Here is a 20,459-nt window from a genome sequence, read left to right on the forward strand (position 1 = left end):
AGAAAAAAAAAAACTATGGTAAACACAGTGGTCTTGTACAAAAATCAGAGGGGAACCAACTGCCTGGCTTAAGTTCATCTGGGTGACTCAGGTTCCTCCAGCAGAAACCAGCTCTTAAGAGACAGATACTTTCAATAGCATGTGTGAGGGAACTGCAGGTAGTACTGGAGTACTGTAAAAGAACTGGACATCAGGCCATGCTGTCCTAACTTTTGAATGCCATGCACATTATCTTCTTTTCCTCTCCAGGTGTTAGGCTTACAGCGCAGGTATTGCACTAGGTAAGGAGGTATAGGAATTATGAAAATCCACAAAAACAAAAAGGACATTTATTTTTTGTTCACTAGAAAAGCTACAGCACTAGCATTAAACCACAACAGCTCAAAATAAAAACTAAAGTAACTTTTTGAACTTGAGTTTGGTCCAAGACAACATTAGGATTCATCCTCCTGTGTGCCCAGGACATCCGAGAGGTTCAAGTAGGTAAAACCACCTGTGAAAGACAAGATTACACTATAAGAAGCAGGAATAGTAGTAGCTGAGCAGCAGCCTAGGGAAGCACCAAGCAAACAAAGTGGGAACCAAAACAAATGAAATGTAGCTACCGGACAAGTACAGGAAACCACAGCACAGCAAACACAGCCAGAGAACAGAAGAGCATCTTGATTATGAGAATTAAGTTACCAGATTTATTCCTGGGTCTCCATGGTCTCTTCCTCCTCTCCAACAGCTTCCTCCACATTCTCTTCCTCCTCTTCACCCTCTTTCTTCTCTGGAGGTTTCTCATAGGCTTTTTCAGATGGAGTCACAATTACTCCATCCCAAGTGGACATTTCTGATGCCAGATCTAAGCAGTACAGAGCATACAGATACCAACTTTAATCTACTGCAGACAAGCTCATTAAAGCTCCTGAGAATGTTCATATAAGTAGCCAAGGATGACGACTACCCAATGGGAAGTGGAAGCTTGAAAATTCTTTATTGAAGCACCAGAGTAAGACCCAACACAGGGCTGTGTTTTGGCAGTCAAAGCTGCCTGCTTCAGCGGTCTCAACATTGTATGTAACAATGCATAACTAATTTACCAAATATATACACACAAGAGAACATAAACAAATGAGCAAACGTGACAAGCAAACTGAAACTGTGTACTAAGTTTTAAAAAGTGGACAGCATTATAAAGAGATAATCCTTCTATGGTTTTTACAATTTAGACTCTTTAGAATGTGGCACACTTCTTAAACCTTTAAAGTACACCATTGTTTTTATTTGCTTGTCATGTTTGCTCATTTATTTCCATATATTCTTTTTTTATATCTATATCTACCTATCTTGATAAATCGATTTTGTGTTCAGTTTACATACAGTGTTCAGATCCCTGAAGCAGGCGGCTGTGTCTGCCAAAACACAGCCCCTTGTAAGGTCTTATTCTGGTGCTTCAATGAAGAATTTTCAAGCCTCCATTTCCAGTTGGGTAGTTGTGTCATCCTCTATTCTTCCTTTGACTTCCCACAGAGGTTTGTTCCCGTTTCCAATCTGGACGTAGTAATAAACAGCTAGTACACGACTTACAGCTTGCATCTCCTTCCTGTCCAAGGATCTTTCTGAAGCCACCATGGGAGAGGATTCGGACTAGAGTCTGAGCAGTGTAGCAAACCATATCCTGAACACAGAAAAGTGGAACCAATTAAGCAAGTAAATCCTCCTTAAAACCCACCAGACAAGAAAATTGCTGGAAGTGTACCAGCTGCCTGGTCTTTCTGAACATTATTACAAGGTTACAATAAATGAGCTGAAGCTGCATATAATTCAGTGCTGCTTACCTGCTGCTCCAGAGTCATGACGGTATGAACTCTGAAGTTGCCACTCTCACAGGGGTCTGTGATGCCAACAGAGCCTGGCAGGAAGAGTCCAGCTGCAAGGATTTGCAGACAACGTCTGCAGAAAAAAGTCCAAAAATTAGGGGGGGGGGGGGGGGGGGGGGGGGGAATCTCCTCGTGTCCCACTCCTGATGCATACAAAAGAAATAAGTGGGTCTCAAACTTGGCCCATAGGAACCTGCAACAAGCTAGGTTTTCAGGATATCCCTAATATGCGCGAGACACAAAACAGAGGTACTGGGCACGCAAAACTCTCAGGTATGTTTGTTGTAACTTCTGAAAACCTAACTGGCTATTGGTCCCCCAGGACAAGTTTGAGAACCCATGATAAAAAAACTTAAGAAAAAAAAAATCCGCAATTGTCAGCCACTGGGCAGAAAAACAAGGATTATCCTTCCTCTCATCACAGCATAAAATTTGGATTGTAGCTCAAGGTGAGTTTGTTTCAGTTACGGTAGGTATTTTCTTGTACCCGAGGTAATGAACGGTGAAGTGACTTGCTCAAGATCACAAGGAGAAGCAGTGGGATTTGAACCCCTGTTTTCTGGTTCTCATTCCACTGCTGTAACCGTTACTCCCAACAACAAATTAAACCAAGAATGACCATTTGCAGGCCCATGGCCAGGCTCTCACAAGGTCAGTGTTGGTACATCCCCTTTCAGCTAGATTATCCAGTAGGCCAGCAGAGCAATGGCTTCACAGCCTTGTGGCTAACAGATGGTTCTACCATGGATGCAAATTTACCTGTAAGCGATATTGAGAGCAAGAGGCTGTCTGGAAGGATTGTTCATCACCGCGTAATGCCCCTTAGATAGAAAAGAAAAGTTAGTGACCCATCCCTGATTTTTTTTTCCTTTGTATGAAATTAAAAGCTCATGTATTCATACTATGTGGGCTTTGTTTACATTTCTTTTTTTTTTGGTGTAAGAAGAAAAAAAAGTCACTGAAAGCTTTGAATCCTTTACCAGAAGGTCCAGAATCCAGGGGGTGAGTGGCTCAAAACCAGGAAATCTGCAGGTTAAGTCCTTCAGCAACCGGATTAACACCTTCACTCTGTGGGCAGCAGAATAAACAAAGCTTTTGTACCAACCTTCGGCAAAAAAAATCAGCATTTGGAAAGTTCCCAGGATGTGTGTCTCAAAGTGTTAATATCAAAATTGGAAAGCAATGAATGCAAATGCTCGTAGACTAAGTGAAAAGGATAAAGATTTGCAAGCCCTGTTTGAAAAGGAGTCTGTGGTAAGTCCAGCTGCCCTTCTGAAGAAGTCTTACAATGGTAAGCACAAGCTGAAATAAATAGCACATCATAAAATAGGAAGTGAAAAGGGCACGAAGCACAGAACTGCAAACAAGCCCTAGGAACTGGGTCCCAATTGCTGGCGGACATTCAAAGCTTATTTAAAGCTGTGCTTCACCCCTGGCAAGCTGGACTTTTAGTACCTGTGTAATGTGTATGTAAACCTCTCACACATATTCTGGAGACCAACTGGATGCAAACCTCAGGCACATTCATTGTGCTAATCCTGAAACCCAAGTAGTTAGGTGTGCCTCTAGGAGAGGGTTGAAATTTAAAACTGCTGCACATTACAGGAACTAAAAGGCTGCGACCAAATGTTTTTAGTTAAACTTACGTAGATTGGGATGCATTCTCTTCAAACCACCGTGCATGTCTGATGGCTGCCAAAGCACTCTGCAGCACTTTAATGTCCACTGAAAAAAAAAAAAAAAAAACCAAAGAGGGCTGTCAACAGGCTGAACACAATAGTCTTCAGCAAGATCCCAATCGCTTTCAACATTACTATCGAAACATCGATAAATCAAGTCTCTTTCCCGTCCCACTAACTCCAAGACAGATTACTCACAGTGAAGCTCAGGATCAAGTTTGCGGAGATTGGGAGGCACAGTAGTGATGAGGATCTTAACTGTGGCATCAGCTGAGCTAATCTCAAAGCCAGTCTCATTAGTTAGCATTGTCAAAACTGCAAGAAAAACAAACATTCATTGCAGGAGTCACTCTTTCATGAAGGTAACAACATCCGCCTTAAAAAGTTCTAGAATCAACCCAGCAACACCAAGTGGGATCAGATTAAACCCATAGAACTGTGCACAATGTTTCCAGATCAGATGAGCAAAACTATGACTTGCATATCAAATGATTGCAATAGGCCATTTGTACCACAGCAAGGCAAAGCAAAGCCTTCACAACAAAAAAAAGTGTACGTAGTTAGGTTCCCCCGCCGACAAGGAGGTAAGCAACCTAACAGGCAGCAGCGCCCAGACGCACTCTCTCTCACAAACGCACTGCAGCTCCCCCGGTCAGCCCCAAAACAAACAAGCAGAGCTTTTCTTTTTTTTTTTCAACTGGCTTCTTACCTCCCAGCCCGGTTGCTAAAAGCTGACAAGGGCTATGGCTCTCAAGGTTCCTGCAATCACACAGGGCTGACTGCTCAGGAGAGCATAGCAGGGGGAGGGACCCGATCACTGGGTGCGACACCCCAGGGAAAAACGGAGCCTCACCGGACCCACTTCCCCGAAGCACACAAATTCTAAGTACAGGGTGCCAACCAACAAAAGGCGTAAAACAAATCCCAGGTCAGACTGACTGCTCAGGCTGCACATCTACCCTCTGCTGGATACTGAGATTTACTGGCTGCTTGGGGGTTGGGCAGGTGGCTTATACATTGTTAGTTTTAGTGTTCTCAGTCTCCCTCTGCTGGCAGGAGTACATAACCCAAGCGTCTTGACCGGTCTGGAGGGTCGCTGGGGAAGTGTACATAGTTACAGAAAAAAAAAATAATGGAGGTAGAGAGTCAGATAAAGTTTTTTAAATTCAGGATGCAGAGGATCACTGCAAAAGCCACTGTAATACCAGAGTGCACATGCATTGAACACCGATCATTCAGACAGCAGCAATGAAGGCAAAGCCCTATCCATGTTGGCAAGAATAGTGAACTAACCAACCTTCTGATGGTTCCTGGGTTCGTAAAGTCTCCACCACTTTATTCCCCAATGCAGCAACAGCTTCCACTGCAAAGAGAAAGACAATTCATGAAGACGGCTTTCAACACACCACAACGTTTTTACATTCAGAAGGGAAGACGACTCACATGTTGGCAGAATCTTCAGGATCACCACCAGGTCAGCAACATTATGTCCTGCGGTCATGGTGCCCTTCTTGTAAGAACCTACCTGACGAACTTCTTCAATTTGCTAGAACAGAAAAAGAAAGGGGGGGGGGGGGGGGGAAGAAACATAATAGCTAAGCTGCTCTTTATTAAGGAATAGGTATAATTATAACTATTCTGCATTCACTTTCAACAAAAGGGCACCAACTCATCTGGTTTTTCTCTTTTATACTCAGTTTTGGTTTGTTTTACAATTTTTACAGTGTAAACTACTTTATATGATCATAATTTGAACAGGGGTAAAGCAGAACATTGCAAATAAAGCCAATAACTGATTAACTATTAAACTCAACACATCTAATAGAAGAAGTTAAAGGATAAACAGAAAAAAAAGTCAACTCGTGCCTTTTAAAAATAAAATGTAAATAAAAAAGTTAAAATCCAAAAGAAAAACATATGAACCCCGATATATTTAAAAAAAAAAAAAAAAAAAAAAAAATTTAGAAAGGTTTAAATTTCTTCCTGAAGTACAATATATATCCTCTCCTGCATGTCCTACTCCACAGGTACTACTTTTAGTTGTCAGGATTTTTATTTATTATTTTTTCAATTATTTAGAAATAATTTCTTCCAATTTAACCTCTACCAGCACACTAAGCAATTTTGGCCTTCATTACTTGAGTTAGACAGGGACAAATTTCAACTATCCCACCCATCCCCTGTACAAAAATAACCCAACTTTCCCTCTCAGTGCATATGGGGATTTCAGTGCTATAAGCCACATCCATTTTGTTACTGCTATTATAATTGTTAAAACTAGCTTAGGAAAGGATAGATACTACTGTCCACCGTGACAGAACAAACAGACGGATGAGGACATGTTTACAACGATTAGGAAAGTTGGCAAATTGGGCAACGCTATATTGAATGGATAAATGTTACATCAGGGAGTGCCAGGGAGATAAAAATTCTAGATGCAACAAACGACTGCTTCTTGGAGCAGCTGGTCCAGGAACAGACAAGAGGGTGAGCCATTTTGGATCTGGTCCTTGGGGGCATGCAGGGCATACAGCGAGAGGTGTCAGCGTTGGGTCCCCTGGGAAACAGTGATCATAACATGATCAAGTCTGAGCTACTATCTAGGAGGAACCCTCAAAGGAAATCTACTGTGGCTGCATTTAATTTTCGAAAGGGCGACTATAATAAAATGAGAAAAATGGTTAAAGAGAAGCTAAAATGATCAGCTGCAAAGGTTAGGACACTAAATCAGACGTGGATGCTATTCAAAAATACCAATCTGGAAGCCCAGTTCAGATGCATTCCATGTATACGCAAAGGTGGAAAGAAGAGAAAACGTCAGCCAGCATGGTTAAAAGGTGAAATAAAAGCCATTACAGCCAAAAGATTGTCCTTCAAAGAATGGAAAAAGGACCCAAATGAAGAACATAAGAAGCGACATAAGCACTGGCAAGTAAGATGCAAAGCACTAACAAGGCTAAATAGGGATATGAAGACTAAAATGATAGCGGGGATGGGATGAATTCCCTATGAAGAAAGACTAAGGAAGCTAGGGCTTGTCAGCTTGGAGAAGAGACAGCTGAGGGGAGACATGATAGAGGTATAATAATGAATGGAGTGGAACAGGTGGATGTGAAGCGTCTGTTCACGCTTTCCAAAAATACTAGGACTAGGGGGCATGCGATTAAACTACAGTGTAGTAAATTTAAAACAAATCGGAGAAAATGTTTCTTCACCCAACGTGTAATTAAACTCTGGAATTCATTGCCGGAGAACGTGGTGAAGGCGGTTAGCTTGGCAGAGTTTAAAAAGGGGTTATACGGTTTCCTAAAGGACAAGTCCATAAACCACTACTAAATGGACTTGGGAAAAATCCACAATTCCAGGAATAACATGTATAGAATGTTTGTACGTTTGGGAAGCTCACCAGGTGCCCTTGGCCTGGATTGGCCGCTGTCGTGGACAGGATGCTGGGCTCGATGGACCCTTGATCTTTTCCCAGTGTGGCATTACTTATGTACTTACACTTGTCAAAGAGGCTAAAACTCACAAAACCTTTTTCAGGTACATCAGAAGCAGAAAGCCTGAAAGGGAATCCGTGGGACGGTTAGATCATGAAGAAGCAAAAGGGGCGCTCAGGGAGGACAAGGACATAGAAACTGAATAAATTCTTTGCTTCTGTCTTTACAGAAAAGGTAAGATCTGCCTGTACCGGAAACAGTTTTAAAGGGTGATAATGCAGAGAAACCGAAAGAAATCTCAGTGAACCTGGAAGATATACTGAGCCAAATTGACAAATTAAAGATTAGGAAATCACCTGGACCGGATGGCATACATCCAGAAGGGTACTCAAAAAAACTCAAGCATGACATTGCTGATCTGCCGTTAGTAATACGTAACCAGTTGTCAAAATCGTCCGAGGTACCTGAAGGCTGGCCAACGTGACACCAATTTTTAAAAAGGGTTCTAGGATAAAGGACCTGGCCTCCAAGAGAGGCGAGAAGTTTTGTACTATCTGGTCTCCATTTTGGGACTCTCTCACCCCAGTAGCGAGAAGCAAAATATTGACCTGTTAAGCTATGGTTGGGAGGGTGGGGAGGGAGGGAGGGGGGACCATTGGGGACATAACATCAGAAATGTAAGCAATGTCAAACATTGATTTGTTGGATGTGTTATGTTAATATGGCTGTAATTTGACACAGTTTGGATTGCAATAAACAAGAATTATAAACTTTTAAAAAAGGGTTCTAGGGGTGATCCGGGAAATTACAGAAGAGTAAGCCTAACACTGGTGCCGGGCAAAATAGTGGAAACTATTATAAAAAACACAGAGACAACCATGTTTAATGGGGCAGAGTGAGCATGGGTTCAGCCGAGGGGAATCTTGCCTCACCAATTTGCTTCATTTCTTTGAAGGCGTGAATAAACATGTGGCTAAAGGTGAGCCGGTTGATGTAATGTATCTAGATTTTCAGAAAGCTTTTGATAAAGTTCCTCAGGAGACACTCCTGAGAAAATTAAAAAGTCATGGAATATGAGGCAAGGTTCTGGTGTGGATTAGGAATTGGTTATTGGACAGAAAACAGAGTGTAGGGTTAAATGGTCATTTCTCTCAATGGAGGAGGGTGAACAGTGGTGTGCCACAGGGATCTGTACTGGGACTGGTACTATTTAACATATTTATAAATGATATGGAAATCAGAATGAGTGAGGTGATCAAATTAGCAGATACAAAACGATTCAAGGTTGTTAAAACACATGCAGGAAGACCTTAGGAAATTAAAAGGCTGGGAATCCAAATGGCAGATGAAATTTAAAGTGGACAAATGGAAGGTGATGTTACCTGGTGTAGGGTCCACGTTGGGGGTCAACGCCCAAGGAAAGATCTGCGTGTCATTGTAAATACACTGAAATCTTCTGCTCAGTGTGTGGCAGTGGCCAAAAAAGCAAACAGGATGCTAGAAATTATTAGGAAATGGATGGTAAGACTGAAAATACAGTGCATTTGTATCACTCCATGGTACGTACGCACCTTGAGTACTGCGTTCAGTTCTGGCTGCTGTATCTCAAAAAAGATATAGCAGAATTAGAAAAGGTTCAAAGAGGAGCAAACAAAATAATAAAGGGGATGAAACTCCTCTTGTATGAGGAAAGGCTAAAGAGGTTAGGGCTCTTCAGATTGGAAAAGAGATGGCTGAGGGGAGATATGATTGAGGTCTACAAAATCCTGAGTGGTCTAGAATGAGTAAAGGTAAATCTAATTTTCACTTGTTCCAAAAGTACAAAGACTAGGGGACACTAGGACGACATATTTTTTCACTTAACAAATAGTTAAGCTCTGGAACTCTTTAGTGGAGTATGTAGTAAGATCGGTTATTGTTATCTGGGTTTAAAAAAGGTCTGGACAAGTCTGGATATCTCTCAGCAAGGGGAGGGGGGTAGGTGGGAGGGGAGGGAAGGATTTTACAGTTTGTTTTACTGTTCTAATTTTTGATAACATCTTTGTTCCTTATTAAATTTCGAGTGTGGTGGAAGTTTGATATGGGTCGGGGGAACATAAGAGTTCAAGGTAGACTGTTTTAGAGTGTTGACAAGGGGGGGGAGGGGGGTTCTATACCAAAACATTGATGATAATGCTCTATGTGGGGTTTTTTTTTTCTTCTTGAGTTGTGAATGTGTTCATTATCAGAGTTACAATATGTTTTTCTGGGTACTGTTATCTGTATAATATCATCAATAAAAATTGTTGAACCATAAAAAAGGTCTGGACAACTTCTTGGAGAAAAGACCATAGTCTGCTATCGAGACAGACATGGGAAGCAACTGCTTCTCCTGGAATATGTAGTATGGAGTGTTGCCACGATTTGGGTTTCTGCCAGGTACACGAGGCCTGGCTTGGCCACTGTTTGGAAAACAGGATACTGGGCTAGATGGACCATTGGTCTGACCCAGTATGACTACTCTAAGTTCTTATGGTAGGCTGGTCTTGCACTACATTACCGCACGAACCCCGCAGGACCTGCGTCCATCCCTGCGGACCTGGAGGGGATCCCCGCCAACCCTTTTCTCGTGCAGCTCTCTGTCACAGAACCCTACCACTTACCACTTCAAATGTTCCTGGGGCCACAATCAAATTATCAATAACATTGTTGATTTTAGTCACGAGGGAAAGGATGGATGCCTATAAATTAAAACAAATAAGTGAGCTGTTTTCCTGTTCACAACCAAAGTGCACAAATATTCATTTCTAATAAGACAGCCCATTAATAACCTGTTCTGCAGGAGTTGGTGCTAGGTCCTGATTTCTTTTGAGCAAGGCTTCACTAAAAGTAGTATCATCTGGAGCAGTCTTCACACGAGGAAATGCCATCTCACACTGAAACAAAGAAAGCCCATGTCAGGTTTCATTTCTTGGCACCTAAACTCAGGATTGCTCCATATACTGTGAACTGTGAAAATAAATTCACACTGCTGATTGTCACTATATTCAAATTCATTTAAAAGTCATCAAAACTTTTTGTTTCAAAAAACAAAAAAAAACTACATTCTACATGCAATGATCTGTATTTTAAGCATTGTTTAACCCCCCTCACCCCAATTATAAAATATTTAAAACCACCTTCACTACTCACCACATAGAAGTCAAATGGGATGTGTGGAACAAAAGGCCTGAACCTAGTAATAAGGAAAGTTAAAGTCACAATTCCATTTATTCCCAGCTCATCTGATGTAAAAGCTTTACATCTGGCAGAACACCACTAATCATCCTTCCTGAGTTCTGCAATAGAGAATGACAAGGGGACCCGAAGATAACCGCGGAGATGGGGGACAGAGCTTGCGAGGACATGGCCTGCGGGGAAAGAGACAGAACCTGTGGGGGCAAACTTTGTCCCCATGTCATTCTCTACTCTGCAACAATGCACTACACATTAGGCAAAATTATTCTCTCACGCTGAGACATTCAAGAAGCACAGAGTTGAAAATGCTTCATCACTACTTTTATAAGTCTTCTGTTTCAACACACAAGCTATAAGTGACACATTAGTATTTCTCTCCCAGAGAAATGGAAAACGGGCTGAAATATCTAAAATTTACAAAAGGTATTTTAATGGGGGAATAAAGTGCCTGAGTACAGACTAAAACGGGAACAGCTTCATAGAGGCTGGAGAAGAAAAACTAAGAATTTAGGAAAGCCTGAGCATACAGCGGATTGTAAAGTTCATCCTTTTGCAGTGCCCGATACCTCTAGCTTTGCCTTCATTTCTGGTTCTGTCTCAGGCTACCTTGAATTCCATTACTATTTTGGTCTCCATCACCTCTCACCTCTAGGAAGCTAAGGTTCCCGAGTCTACCCCCTATGACCCTCTTATAAAAGGCTTTCTTCTAGAATCCCCCCCCCCCCCCAAAAAAAAAAAATGGCTTTGCTTTTTGTGCATTACCAATATCTTTGAGGTATCTGAATATATCTGCAAAACGAGAAAGTAACAAAAGACGAGGACTCAAAGATCTAGTCCAAATCCTTTTATTCTGTCAACACATCCAATGGCCTAGTGTAGGGAAGAGTTGACACAGCTGTGTTTCGGCAAATGAGCCTGCAAAGTCATAATCCTTCATAAAATAAAAAATAATTGCAACATGTATATAAACGTGAAGTATATAAATATACAGAATGAGTAAGACACCTTTATATATACGTGATCATTCTGGCATTTTTATGATATTCTCATGCATTTCTTTGCATGTTTTAAGGTGTTTTTTTTTAACTCTATATACGATTCATGCTCATTTATATACAAGTTACAATTGTTTTCATAAAGCATTGCAACTGGCTTTTAAAATTCTGTTTCCTCCATAAGGTCAGTGAAGAGCCAGCATGGTTATTTTAGGTTAAAACTCTCCTCCGCTCTCTCTTACTCCTTTTTCTTACTCTCAGCTGGTGACAATCAATCCCAATCCTGGTCCTCCCCTTCTGCCTTCTTCCTACTTATGCAGACCACATCGTGACATCTCTAATCTCATCTCTATTCCTCTACTTCCCCCTTACTCCTCACCCTTCTCTTGCGCCCTATGGAATGCCCGCTCCATCTGCAATAAACTTCCCTACATTCACGACCTCTTCATTTCTCGTTCCCTCCATCTACTTGCCTTAACTGAAACTTGGCTCTCCCCTGATGACTCTACTTCGGTTGCAGCCCTTTGCCATGGTGGCTATCTTTTCTCTCATACCCCTCGCCCTGCCGGACGCGGTGGTGGCGTTGGATTGCTACTCTCTCCCTCCTGCAAATTCCAACCTCTTCTTCCACCCCAGTCTCACTGCTTTTTGTCCTTTGAAGTCCACTCCATCCGCCTTTTCACTCCTCTGTCTCTCCGACTGGCAGTCATTTATTGACCCCCTAAGTCTCTTTCATCCTTTCTCACTGACTTTGATGCCTGGCATTCCTTCTTTCATGATCCTACATCCCCCCTCCATCATCCTTGGTGACTAACATCCATACTGATGATTCCTCTGACTCTTATGCCTCCCAATTCCTTAAAAAAACCTCACTTGACCCTACCTGTCCCTCCAACTATCGCCCCATCTCCCTTTCCTCTCCAAATTACTTGAACAAGTCGTTCACTGTCATTGTCTTGACTTTCTTTCTTCTCAACCTATTCTTGACCCACTCCAATCTGGTTTCCGCCCTCTTCACTCTACTGAAACGGCACTTAGCAAAGTCTCTAATGACCTGCTGCTGGCTAAATCCAGAGGTCTCTATTCTATCCTTATCCTTCTTGACCAATCTGCTGCTTTCGACACTGTTGACCACACCATACTCCTAGATACTCTATCCTCGATTGGATTCTAGGGTCCTGTTCTTTCTAGGTTCACTCTGGCGGTTCCTCTTCAACTTCCATCCCGCTTTCAGTTGGTGTGCCTCAGGGTTCTGTCCTTGGACCCCTCCTCTTCTCCATCTATACCTCTTCCCTTGGTACCCTGATTTCATCCCACGGCTTTCAATACCATCTTTACGGAGACGATTCTCAGATCTACATCTCCACCCCTGAAATCTCAACCTTAATCCAGGACAAAATTTCATCCTGCTTGTCTGACATTGCTGCTTGGATGTCTCTATGCCATCTGAAGCTAAACATGACTAAAACTGAACTTCTCATTTCCCCCCCTAAACTTACCTCCCCTCTTCCCCCATTCTCTATCTCTGTTAATGGCTCTCACATCCTCCCTGTCTCCTCGGCTCGTAACCTTGGAGTCATCTTTGATTCCTCTCTCTCCTTCTCTGCACATATTCAACAGATCGCCAAAACCTGTCGTTTCTTTATCTACAACATTAGCAAAATTCGCCCCTTCCTTTCTGAATATGCTGCCAAAACCCTTATCACCTCTCACTTGGATTATTGCAATTTACTTCTCACTGGTCTTCCGCTCAGTCACCTCTCTCCTCTCCAGTCTGTCCAAAATTCTGCAGCATGGCTTATTTTCAACCAAAATCATTATACCCACACTTCACTGGCTCCCTGTCTGCTTCCATATACAGTTCAAACTTCTCTTACTGACCTTTAAATGAATCCATTCTATAGCCCCCCCCCCCCCCCCCATTACCTCTCCACTCTCCCTACATTCCTCCCCGTGACCTCCACTCACTGGACAAATCTCTCATCGTCCCCCTTCTCCTCCACTTCTAACTCCAGGCTTCGTTCCTTTTCTCTCGCGTCACCTTATGCCTGGAATAAGCTTCCCGAGCCTGTTTTCAAATCTATGCTGAAAACCCACATTTTCACTGCTGCTTTTGGCTCCTAGCCACTACTCAATTGCCTCGCCTTGTTCCTTCTCACCCAGTACTTCCCTCGCCCTTAATTGTCTTGTCTGTCTGTGTTATTTTAGATTGTAAACTCTATTGAGCAGGGACTGTCTCTCTGTGTCAGGTGTTCAGTGCTGTGTGCGTCTGGTAGCGCTATACAAATGCTAATAATAATAATAATAAAACTGCACAGAATCAGGTAGGTTCGTTGTTGTGAGCACATATTAAGTTGTAGCTCATTATAATTAAAGCTCAGTAAAAGCAATGAGGTTGACAAGGCTTGACAAAGTGATAATCTGCAATTTCAGGAGGCCTTTGTATCATGAACAGGTAAGAAAGTCAGTGTTTATATAGATCATAATTTGTCTTTATTTGATATACTAGAAGCCAGTAACAGATCCTACTACAGTTAATTAAAATATGGGGGCAGACAGGATGGGAGGGAGGATGGATGGTTAGAACAAAAGGAACCAAAGTATATGCATTCATCAATCTGAAAATATAATTTGACAGAAGTAGATATGGCAAGGTCAAAACTGTGAGAAGGGAGGGGAAGTCAGGCAAACAAAAGAGAAGCCTCCAGTGCCTTATCTTAGGGCCCAATTTAACCTGGCAAAGTGGTGGGCAGTGGCTTCGGCCTGGTAAACTGGTGCTTGTCAGGATGTATCGGCCTGGTAAAAAGGTGTTGGGTAGGGGCTGTGGGGTCGGCTTGGTAAACTGGTGCTGGACAGTGACAGTGTCTTTGGGCTGGTAAACAAGTGAAAGCAATAACTCTGGCCTGGTAAAAAGGTGTTGGGCAGTGGCAGAGCCTCCAGCCTGGTAAACTAATGCTGTGCAGTAGGCAGCTGCCTAGTGAAAAGGTACAGGGCAGTGATGGTGTCTTTGGCCTGGTAAACAAGTGAAAGCAATAACTCCGGCCTGGTAAAAAGGTGCTGGGCAGCGGCAGATGCTCTGGCCTGGTATACTAGGTGTTGGGCAGTAGGCAACTGCCTAGTAAAAAAGAGCTGGCCAGTGACGGTGTTTTTGGCGTGGTAAATGAGTGAAAGCAATAACTCCGGCCTGGTAAAAGGGTGTTGGGCAGGGGCGATGGGTTCAGGTGTTGGGCAGAGGCTCTGGCCTAGTAAACTAGTTCTGGGAGTAGGCAGTTGCCTAGTAAAAAGGTTCTGAGCAGTGGTTGTGACTTTGGGCAGGAGGCTCCAGCCTGGTAAACTAGTTCTGGGTAGTAGGCAGCTGCCTAGTGGGGGTTCTGAGCAGTGGTTCTGACTTTGGGGAGGTCTGGCCTGGTAAACTAGTTCTGGGTAGTAGGCAGCTGCCTAGTGGGGGTTCTGAGCAGTGGTTCTGACTTTGGGCAGGAGGCTCTGGCAAACTAGTTCTGGGTAGTAGGCAGCTGCCTAGTGGGGGTTCTGAGCAGTGGTTCTGACTTTGGGGAGGTCTGGCCTGGTAAACTAGTTCTGGGTAGTAGGCAGCTGCCTAGTGGGGGTTCTGAGCAGTGGTTCTGACTTTGGGCAGGAGGCTCTGGCAAACTAGTTCTGGGTAGTAGGCAGCTGCCTAGTGGGGGTTCTGAGCAGTGGTTCTGACTTTGGGGAGGTCTGGCCTAGTAAACTAGTTCTGGGTAGTAGGCAGCTGCCTAGTGAAAAGGTTCTGACTTTGGGGAGGTCTGGCCTAGTAAACTAGTTCTGGGCAGTAGGCAGCTGCCTAGTGAAGAGGCTCTGACTTTGGGCAGGAGGCTCTGGCCTAGTAAACTAGTTCCGGCCTGTAGGCAGCTGCCTAGTGAAAAGGTTCTGACTTTGGGCAGAGGCTCCGGCCTAGGTATCTGCTCTGGACTAGCCACAGGGTGGGGGAGGGTGAGAGGGGGAGGGGAGGGGGGACACAGAGAAGGGCCTGGGTAATCTCAGGGCGGAGGGGACGCAAAGGCCTCGCCTCTTCTCCTCCGCTCCGCTGTCCTCAGTCACACGTGCGCCACCCCGACTCACCCCGTAGACAGGCCGCCCCTGGAGCCGAAGCGCCCGCCACGGCCACGTCCTCGCTCGCCCCTGCCGAGAGAAGACAGGAGATTAGCGGACACGAGGAGCGACGGCAGCCCAGACCGCGCCGCCTCTAGAACCCCCGGCCTCCGCCAGCGCGCGCCCCCACAGCCTCGGTTCTACCTCGCCCCGCCGGACGCTCACCTCATCTTGGCGCCAAAATCGCTCACAAAGACCAGCAGAAAACAACAATGGCAGCGCCGGCCTCACCACAGGAACGACAGAAAGAACTAGAGGAGACCAGGCAACAAGGGACTCAGCTATTGGCCGACACGTCACGCTCACGTCACAGCCAATCAGCGCGCCTGATACTGAACCACCGCGGCCAACGGCTCTCGGGGCCCGACGGCCAATCAGCGACCTCTCTGGTGGCGCGAGGCGTAACAGTTACGTTTACATTGAGCAACGGCCACATCTCTTTTATATGCAAAAAGTAAAGGAAAACGTTATAAAAATATACACACTTGCTGTGAAAAGTGCAAACATGTGGGATAGAAATATGACAAATAAATAAATACCGGTTGGGACGATCACGTGGTCTTTCCCTTATTAGGAATATGATGACAAGGACCGGCCAAAGTCCTTGTACAGCAGAGTGGCGCAGCGGAAGCGTGCTGGGCCCATAACCCAGAGGTCGATGGATCGAAACCATCCTCTGCTAGAAACTTTTTTTTATTTTTATTAAATTAATAATAATCTGTTTGCTCCTTTAAATTCCTTGATTTATATTAAACGTAACAAATTACAAAACTTAAGTGTACAATCCTTACCATTCTCCCAAGTTCAGATGCACAGGTTATGCAGTCTTTTCACAGCAAATGCAGATTAAGAAACACTGCTCTCAAAGTAGCCCAGCAGTCCCTTGCCAACCAGTATTTCTCAGTCTCCAGCACATGGTATGTTCCTGTGCTGCTCAGCTCATGTGAGGTCAGCCAGACATTTTCATGGCACAAGTCTGCCTAGAACAGGCTCCCAGGTCCTAATTTTGGGAATGACATACCCGAAGCCACAGAATCCCTCCGGCTAGTACCGTAGCCAAACCGGTTATTTTGGGTGGACCTTTGCCCCCCCCCCCTCCCATTTTCTCTTTTTATCACTCTTCCCCTCCTCTGACCTGGTATTTGGCCCCACCTGTGACGCAACCCTCCCTTCCCAGCGTACCTCACCACGTTTACACATCTGTTGGCAGCACGGGTCTCTGCAAGCTTCCCTCTTCCGAGGGCGTGATGTAGCAGAGGGAACTCTGAAGAGATCAGCACTGCCAGCAGATGTGCGTTGCTGCTGCCCTCACAAACATGGGGAGGGAGGGAGTTGCCGGACAGTGCACGGATCTGGGGGAGGAAGAAAGGAAACCAAAGGAGCTACACCAGAAGTGTGCTAGGGGGGCAGACAGGGTGGGCCTGGGCCCACCCATAGCTACGCCACTGCCTCCCACCACCTATGCCTTGTGCCTCCAAATTCCTGCCTGTAGAGAACAACCAGAAACAGCCAAGGTGGTTAAAGGAAAGAAAAGCTGCCAAAAGTCATCAACCAATTCAGATTTGAGAAAACACGCAACTCGGCCAAGTTTCGGTGAACTGCTTATACCAGGGTTCTGAAAGCATACATTACCATAGTGTCATTCCAGATGGGTTGTACACTCTGATGATCAGCACATGGAGACTACGAACTTCTGAGTTCAGCTATAACTTTGCTGTAAGCATGAACCCTGGGATGCTGGAAGTTTGGGTTCATCTCACAGTATCTAGTCTTTCAAGACTTAAGCCATGAGACCAACCATGGTTTAAGCTTGCAGAGAGCCAAGTCATGGTGGGGAAGCAGGAATCCCAATGTTTCTTCTGCAGCCAAAGCCAGGTGACGGAAAAGAAACTCGGTGAAGGCTGGGGGTGGGGTTACATGAGGGAGAAAGACTGGGTGAAGGAGGGGGGGAGGGTGTTACATGAATGAGACATTGGGTGAAGGCAGGGGGGAGTTAGATGAGGCAGAGAGACTGAATGAAGCCTGGGAGGTATTACATGAGAAAGAGATGGTGAAGACTGGGGGGGGGGGGGGGGGGGGTTACATGAGGGAAACTCAGTGAAGTCTGGAGGGGTTACATGAGTGGCAGCAAGAGTGGGTGAACGCTAGGGAGATGATGATGCACCAGGGCTTTTTTTTGGGGGGGGGAGGGGGGTACTGAGTACCAGCATCTTTTCCATTGTCTGCTAAAATTGACTCATAGACCTCTAATGAAAGAGCTCAGGCTCTACACACCAATTCTGCCTTGTCATAGATTCTGTGACTGGTTGCAGGGGGCCTGGCTATTGTGGGGTGGGTCCCTCAGTGATCACCCCACCCCTGAAGGGTGGTCTGGCATTTGAGTACCGGCACCTTTTTCACTAGAAAAAAATGCACAGCGATTCACCGTATTTTGCCACTGTTTGCTGAAACAGGAGGTAAAATACAATGATGCTTATTTTGTCCCCACCAAATGTTACAATATATAAATCATGGCCCCCGCTTGAAAAAGGGTGGCCAGGCCTGTCCTAGACAGTTTCATTGTACTGCTAATTAGGACTGCAGCTTGATTGAAATGTTTAGTCACGATTAATCGTGCAATTAAAGGTAGATATTTATTTCCCAGTGCTGTTCCTTGTGACTCTGGGAAGTCACTTAACTCACCATCACCCCAGGTACACAGTAAGTACCTGTATATAATAAGTAAATTGCATTGATTACAACCACACAAATACAGTATATTAAACTGGTAAATTCCTTCCCTTCCCTAAAACTGATAATCTCCCTCTCTTCTTCCACCCCCCAGATCAAACATATCTCCCTTTTTCTTTCTGTCCATCCCTCTCCTCTTCCCCAGGCCCATTATCTCTCTCTCTTTTCCCTTACTCCCCTCCACCCCTATGAGCAGTGACAAACTTGATGGTGAGTAGTACCAAGCTGTTCTGGAGTCATGGCTGCTGGGGCGGGGCTCACCCCCTTGGCCATAGCTTCTACTGGTGGCCCCTCCAGTTCTGCTCATGATCCTGCAGCTCACTCCCCACCCCCACCTGGGGTTTGGCATCTGCCCCTCCTCTCAATCCGTCCCCTCTCACCAATCAACCTTAAAGATGGACTTCTGTTGATCCCCAGCAGTAGCAACATTGTATTTACACTGCCTGCAACTTTCCCTTTGGCCTGTCCCGCCTCCTCTGAAATCACTTCCTGTTTCTGCATGGGCAGGACCAAGGAAGTTAGATACAGGAGATGGGATGACATCAAAAAGCTGAAGCCAATTTGGTAACCTAGTGGTTAGTGCAGTGGACTTTGATCCTGTGGAACTGAGTTCAATTCCCACTGCAGTGCCTTATGACTCTGGGCAAGTCACTTAACCCTGGTACAAAATAAGTACCTGAATATATGTAAACCGCTATGAATGTAGTTGCAAAAACCTCAGAAAGGCGGTATATCAAGTCCCATTTCCCTTTCCCCCTTTCTCTTATGACATCACAATATCTGAGCCAAGTATCGGGCAATCAAGCCATTGTGACATCACTGATGAGGTTGGCTCTTATTGGTGGAATGAGTGGAGGAGTAGCCTAATGGTTAGTGCAGTGGACTTTGATCCTGGGGAACTGAGTTCAATTCCCACTGCAGCTCCTTGTGACTCTGGGCAAGTCACTTAACCCTCCATTGCCCCTGGTCCAAAATAAGTACCTGAATATATGTAAACTGCTTTGAATGTAGTTGCAAAAACTTCAGAAAGGCGGTATATCAAGTCCCATTTCCCTTTCCCCCTTATGACATCACAATATCAGAAGTGAGCCAAGTATCGGGCAATCAAGCCATTGTGACATCACTGATGAGGTTGGCTCTTATTGGTGGAATGAGTGGAGGAGTAGCCTAGTGGTTAGTGCAGTGGACTTTGATCCTGGGGAACTGAGTTTGATTCCCACTGCAGCTCCTTCTGACTCTGGGCAAGTCACTTAACCCTCCATTGCCCCAGGTACAAAATAAGTACCTGAAAATATGTAAACTGCCTTGAATGTAGTTGCAAAAACCTCCCGAGATACATCTTCCGTACCCTGGTACAATCAACGGTAATAAGCCATCTGGACTACTGCAATGCACTATATGCCGGGTGCAAAGAACAGACAATCAAAAAACTCCAAACTGCCCAAAATACAGCCGCCAGACTCATATTTGGAAAAACCAAATATGAAAGCGCAAAACCCCTAAGAGAGAAACTTCACTGGCTTCCACTTAAGGAGCGCATTGCGTTCAAGATCTGCACAATTGTACACAAAATCATTCATGCAGACGCCCCAATCTATATGCTAAACCTCGTGGACCTACCTCCCAGAAACACCAAAAGATCATCCACCAAATTTCTCAACCTGCACTGAGGAACCTAGAAGAATGGTCCAAGGTTTGGCATTTAAAAATCAATGCGAAGAAATGCAAAGTGATGCACTTAGGGAATAGAAACCCTCGGGAGATGTATGTGTTAGGCGGGTAGAATCTGATAGGTACGGACGGGGAGAGGGATCTTGGGGTGATAGTATCTGAGGATCTGAAGGCAACGAAACAGTGTGACAAGGCGGTGGCCGTAGCTAGAAGGTTGTTAGGCTGTATAGAGAGAGGTGTGACCAGCAGAAGAAAGGAGGTGTTGATGCCCCTGTATAAGTCATTGGTGAGGCCCCACCTAGAGTATTGTGTTCAGTTTTGGAGGCCGTACCTTGCGAAGGATGTAAAAAGAATTGAAGCGGTGCAAAGAAAAGCTACGAGAATGGTAAGGGATTTGCGTTACAAGACGTATGAGAGACTTGATGACCTGAACATGTATACTCTGGAAGAAAGGAGAAACAGGGGTGATATGATACAAACGTTCAAATATTTGAAAAGTATTAATCCGCAAATGAACCTTTTCCGGAGGTGCGAAGGCGGTAGAACGAGAGGACATGAAATGAGATTGAAGGGGGGCAGACTCAAGAAAAATGTCAGGAAGTATTTTTTCACGGAGAGAGTAGTGGATGCTTGGAATGCCCTCCCGCGGGAGGTGGTGGAAATGAAAACGGTAACAGAATTCAAACACGCGTGGGATAAACATAAAGGAATCCTGTTCAGAAGGAATGGATCCTA

General features: G+C 44.7%; 1 protein-coding gene and 1 non-coding gene across 3 annotated transcripts; one reads left to right on the plus strand and one right to left on the minus strand.

Annotated features, from left to right (window-relative positions):
* Positions 1 to 307: 307 nt before the first annotated feature.
* ILF2 (interleukin enhancer binding factor 2) lies at positions 308 to 15,592 on the minus strand. Of its 2 annotated transcripts, XM_030187736.1 has the most exons (15): positions 15,489 to 15,584; positions 15,294 to 15,353; positions 10,156 to 10,198; positions 9,795 to 9,899; positions 9,627 to 9,704; positions 4,988 to 5,090; positions 4,842 to 4,907; positions 3,743 to 3,859; positions 3,512 to 3,590; positions 2,846 to 2,933; positions 2,625 to 2,686; positions 1,824 to 1,938; positions 1,573 to 1,663; positions 685 to 847; positions 308 to 493 (listed from the first exon to the last, which is right to left on the minus strand). In XM_030187736.1, the coding sequence occupies exons 1-14, from the start codon at positions 15,491 to 15,493 to the stop codon at positions 690 to 692; spliced, it is 1,170 nt and encodes a 389-aa protein (XP_030043596.1). In that variant the 5' UTR covers positions 15,494 to 15,584; the 3' UTR covers positions 308 to 493; positions 685 to 689. The 2 variants fall into 2 exon arrangements, with proteins under 2 accessions (XP_030043596.1, XP_030043597.1); XM_030187737.1 differs by lacking the exon at positions 15,294 to 15,353 and having other exon boundaries at positions 15,489 to 15,592.
* Positions 15,593 to 15,933: 341 nt separating this feature from the next.
* On the plus strand, positions 15,934 to 16,005 carry TRNAM-CAU. The gene has a single exon. It is a non-coding gene; the product is annotated as a tRNA-Met (tRNA).
* The last annotated feature ends 4,454 nt before the right edge of the window (positions 16,006 to 20,459 follow it).

Source organism: Microcaecilia unicolor, chromosome 14, assembly GCF_901765095.1.
Source record: "Microcaecilia unicolor chromosome 14, aMicUni1.1, whole genome shotgun sequence".
NCBI lineage: Eukaryota > Metazoa > Chordata > Amphibia > Gymnophiona > Siphonopidae > Microcaecilia > Microcaecilia unicolor.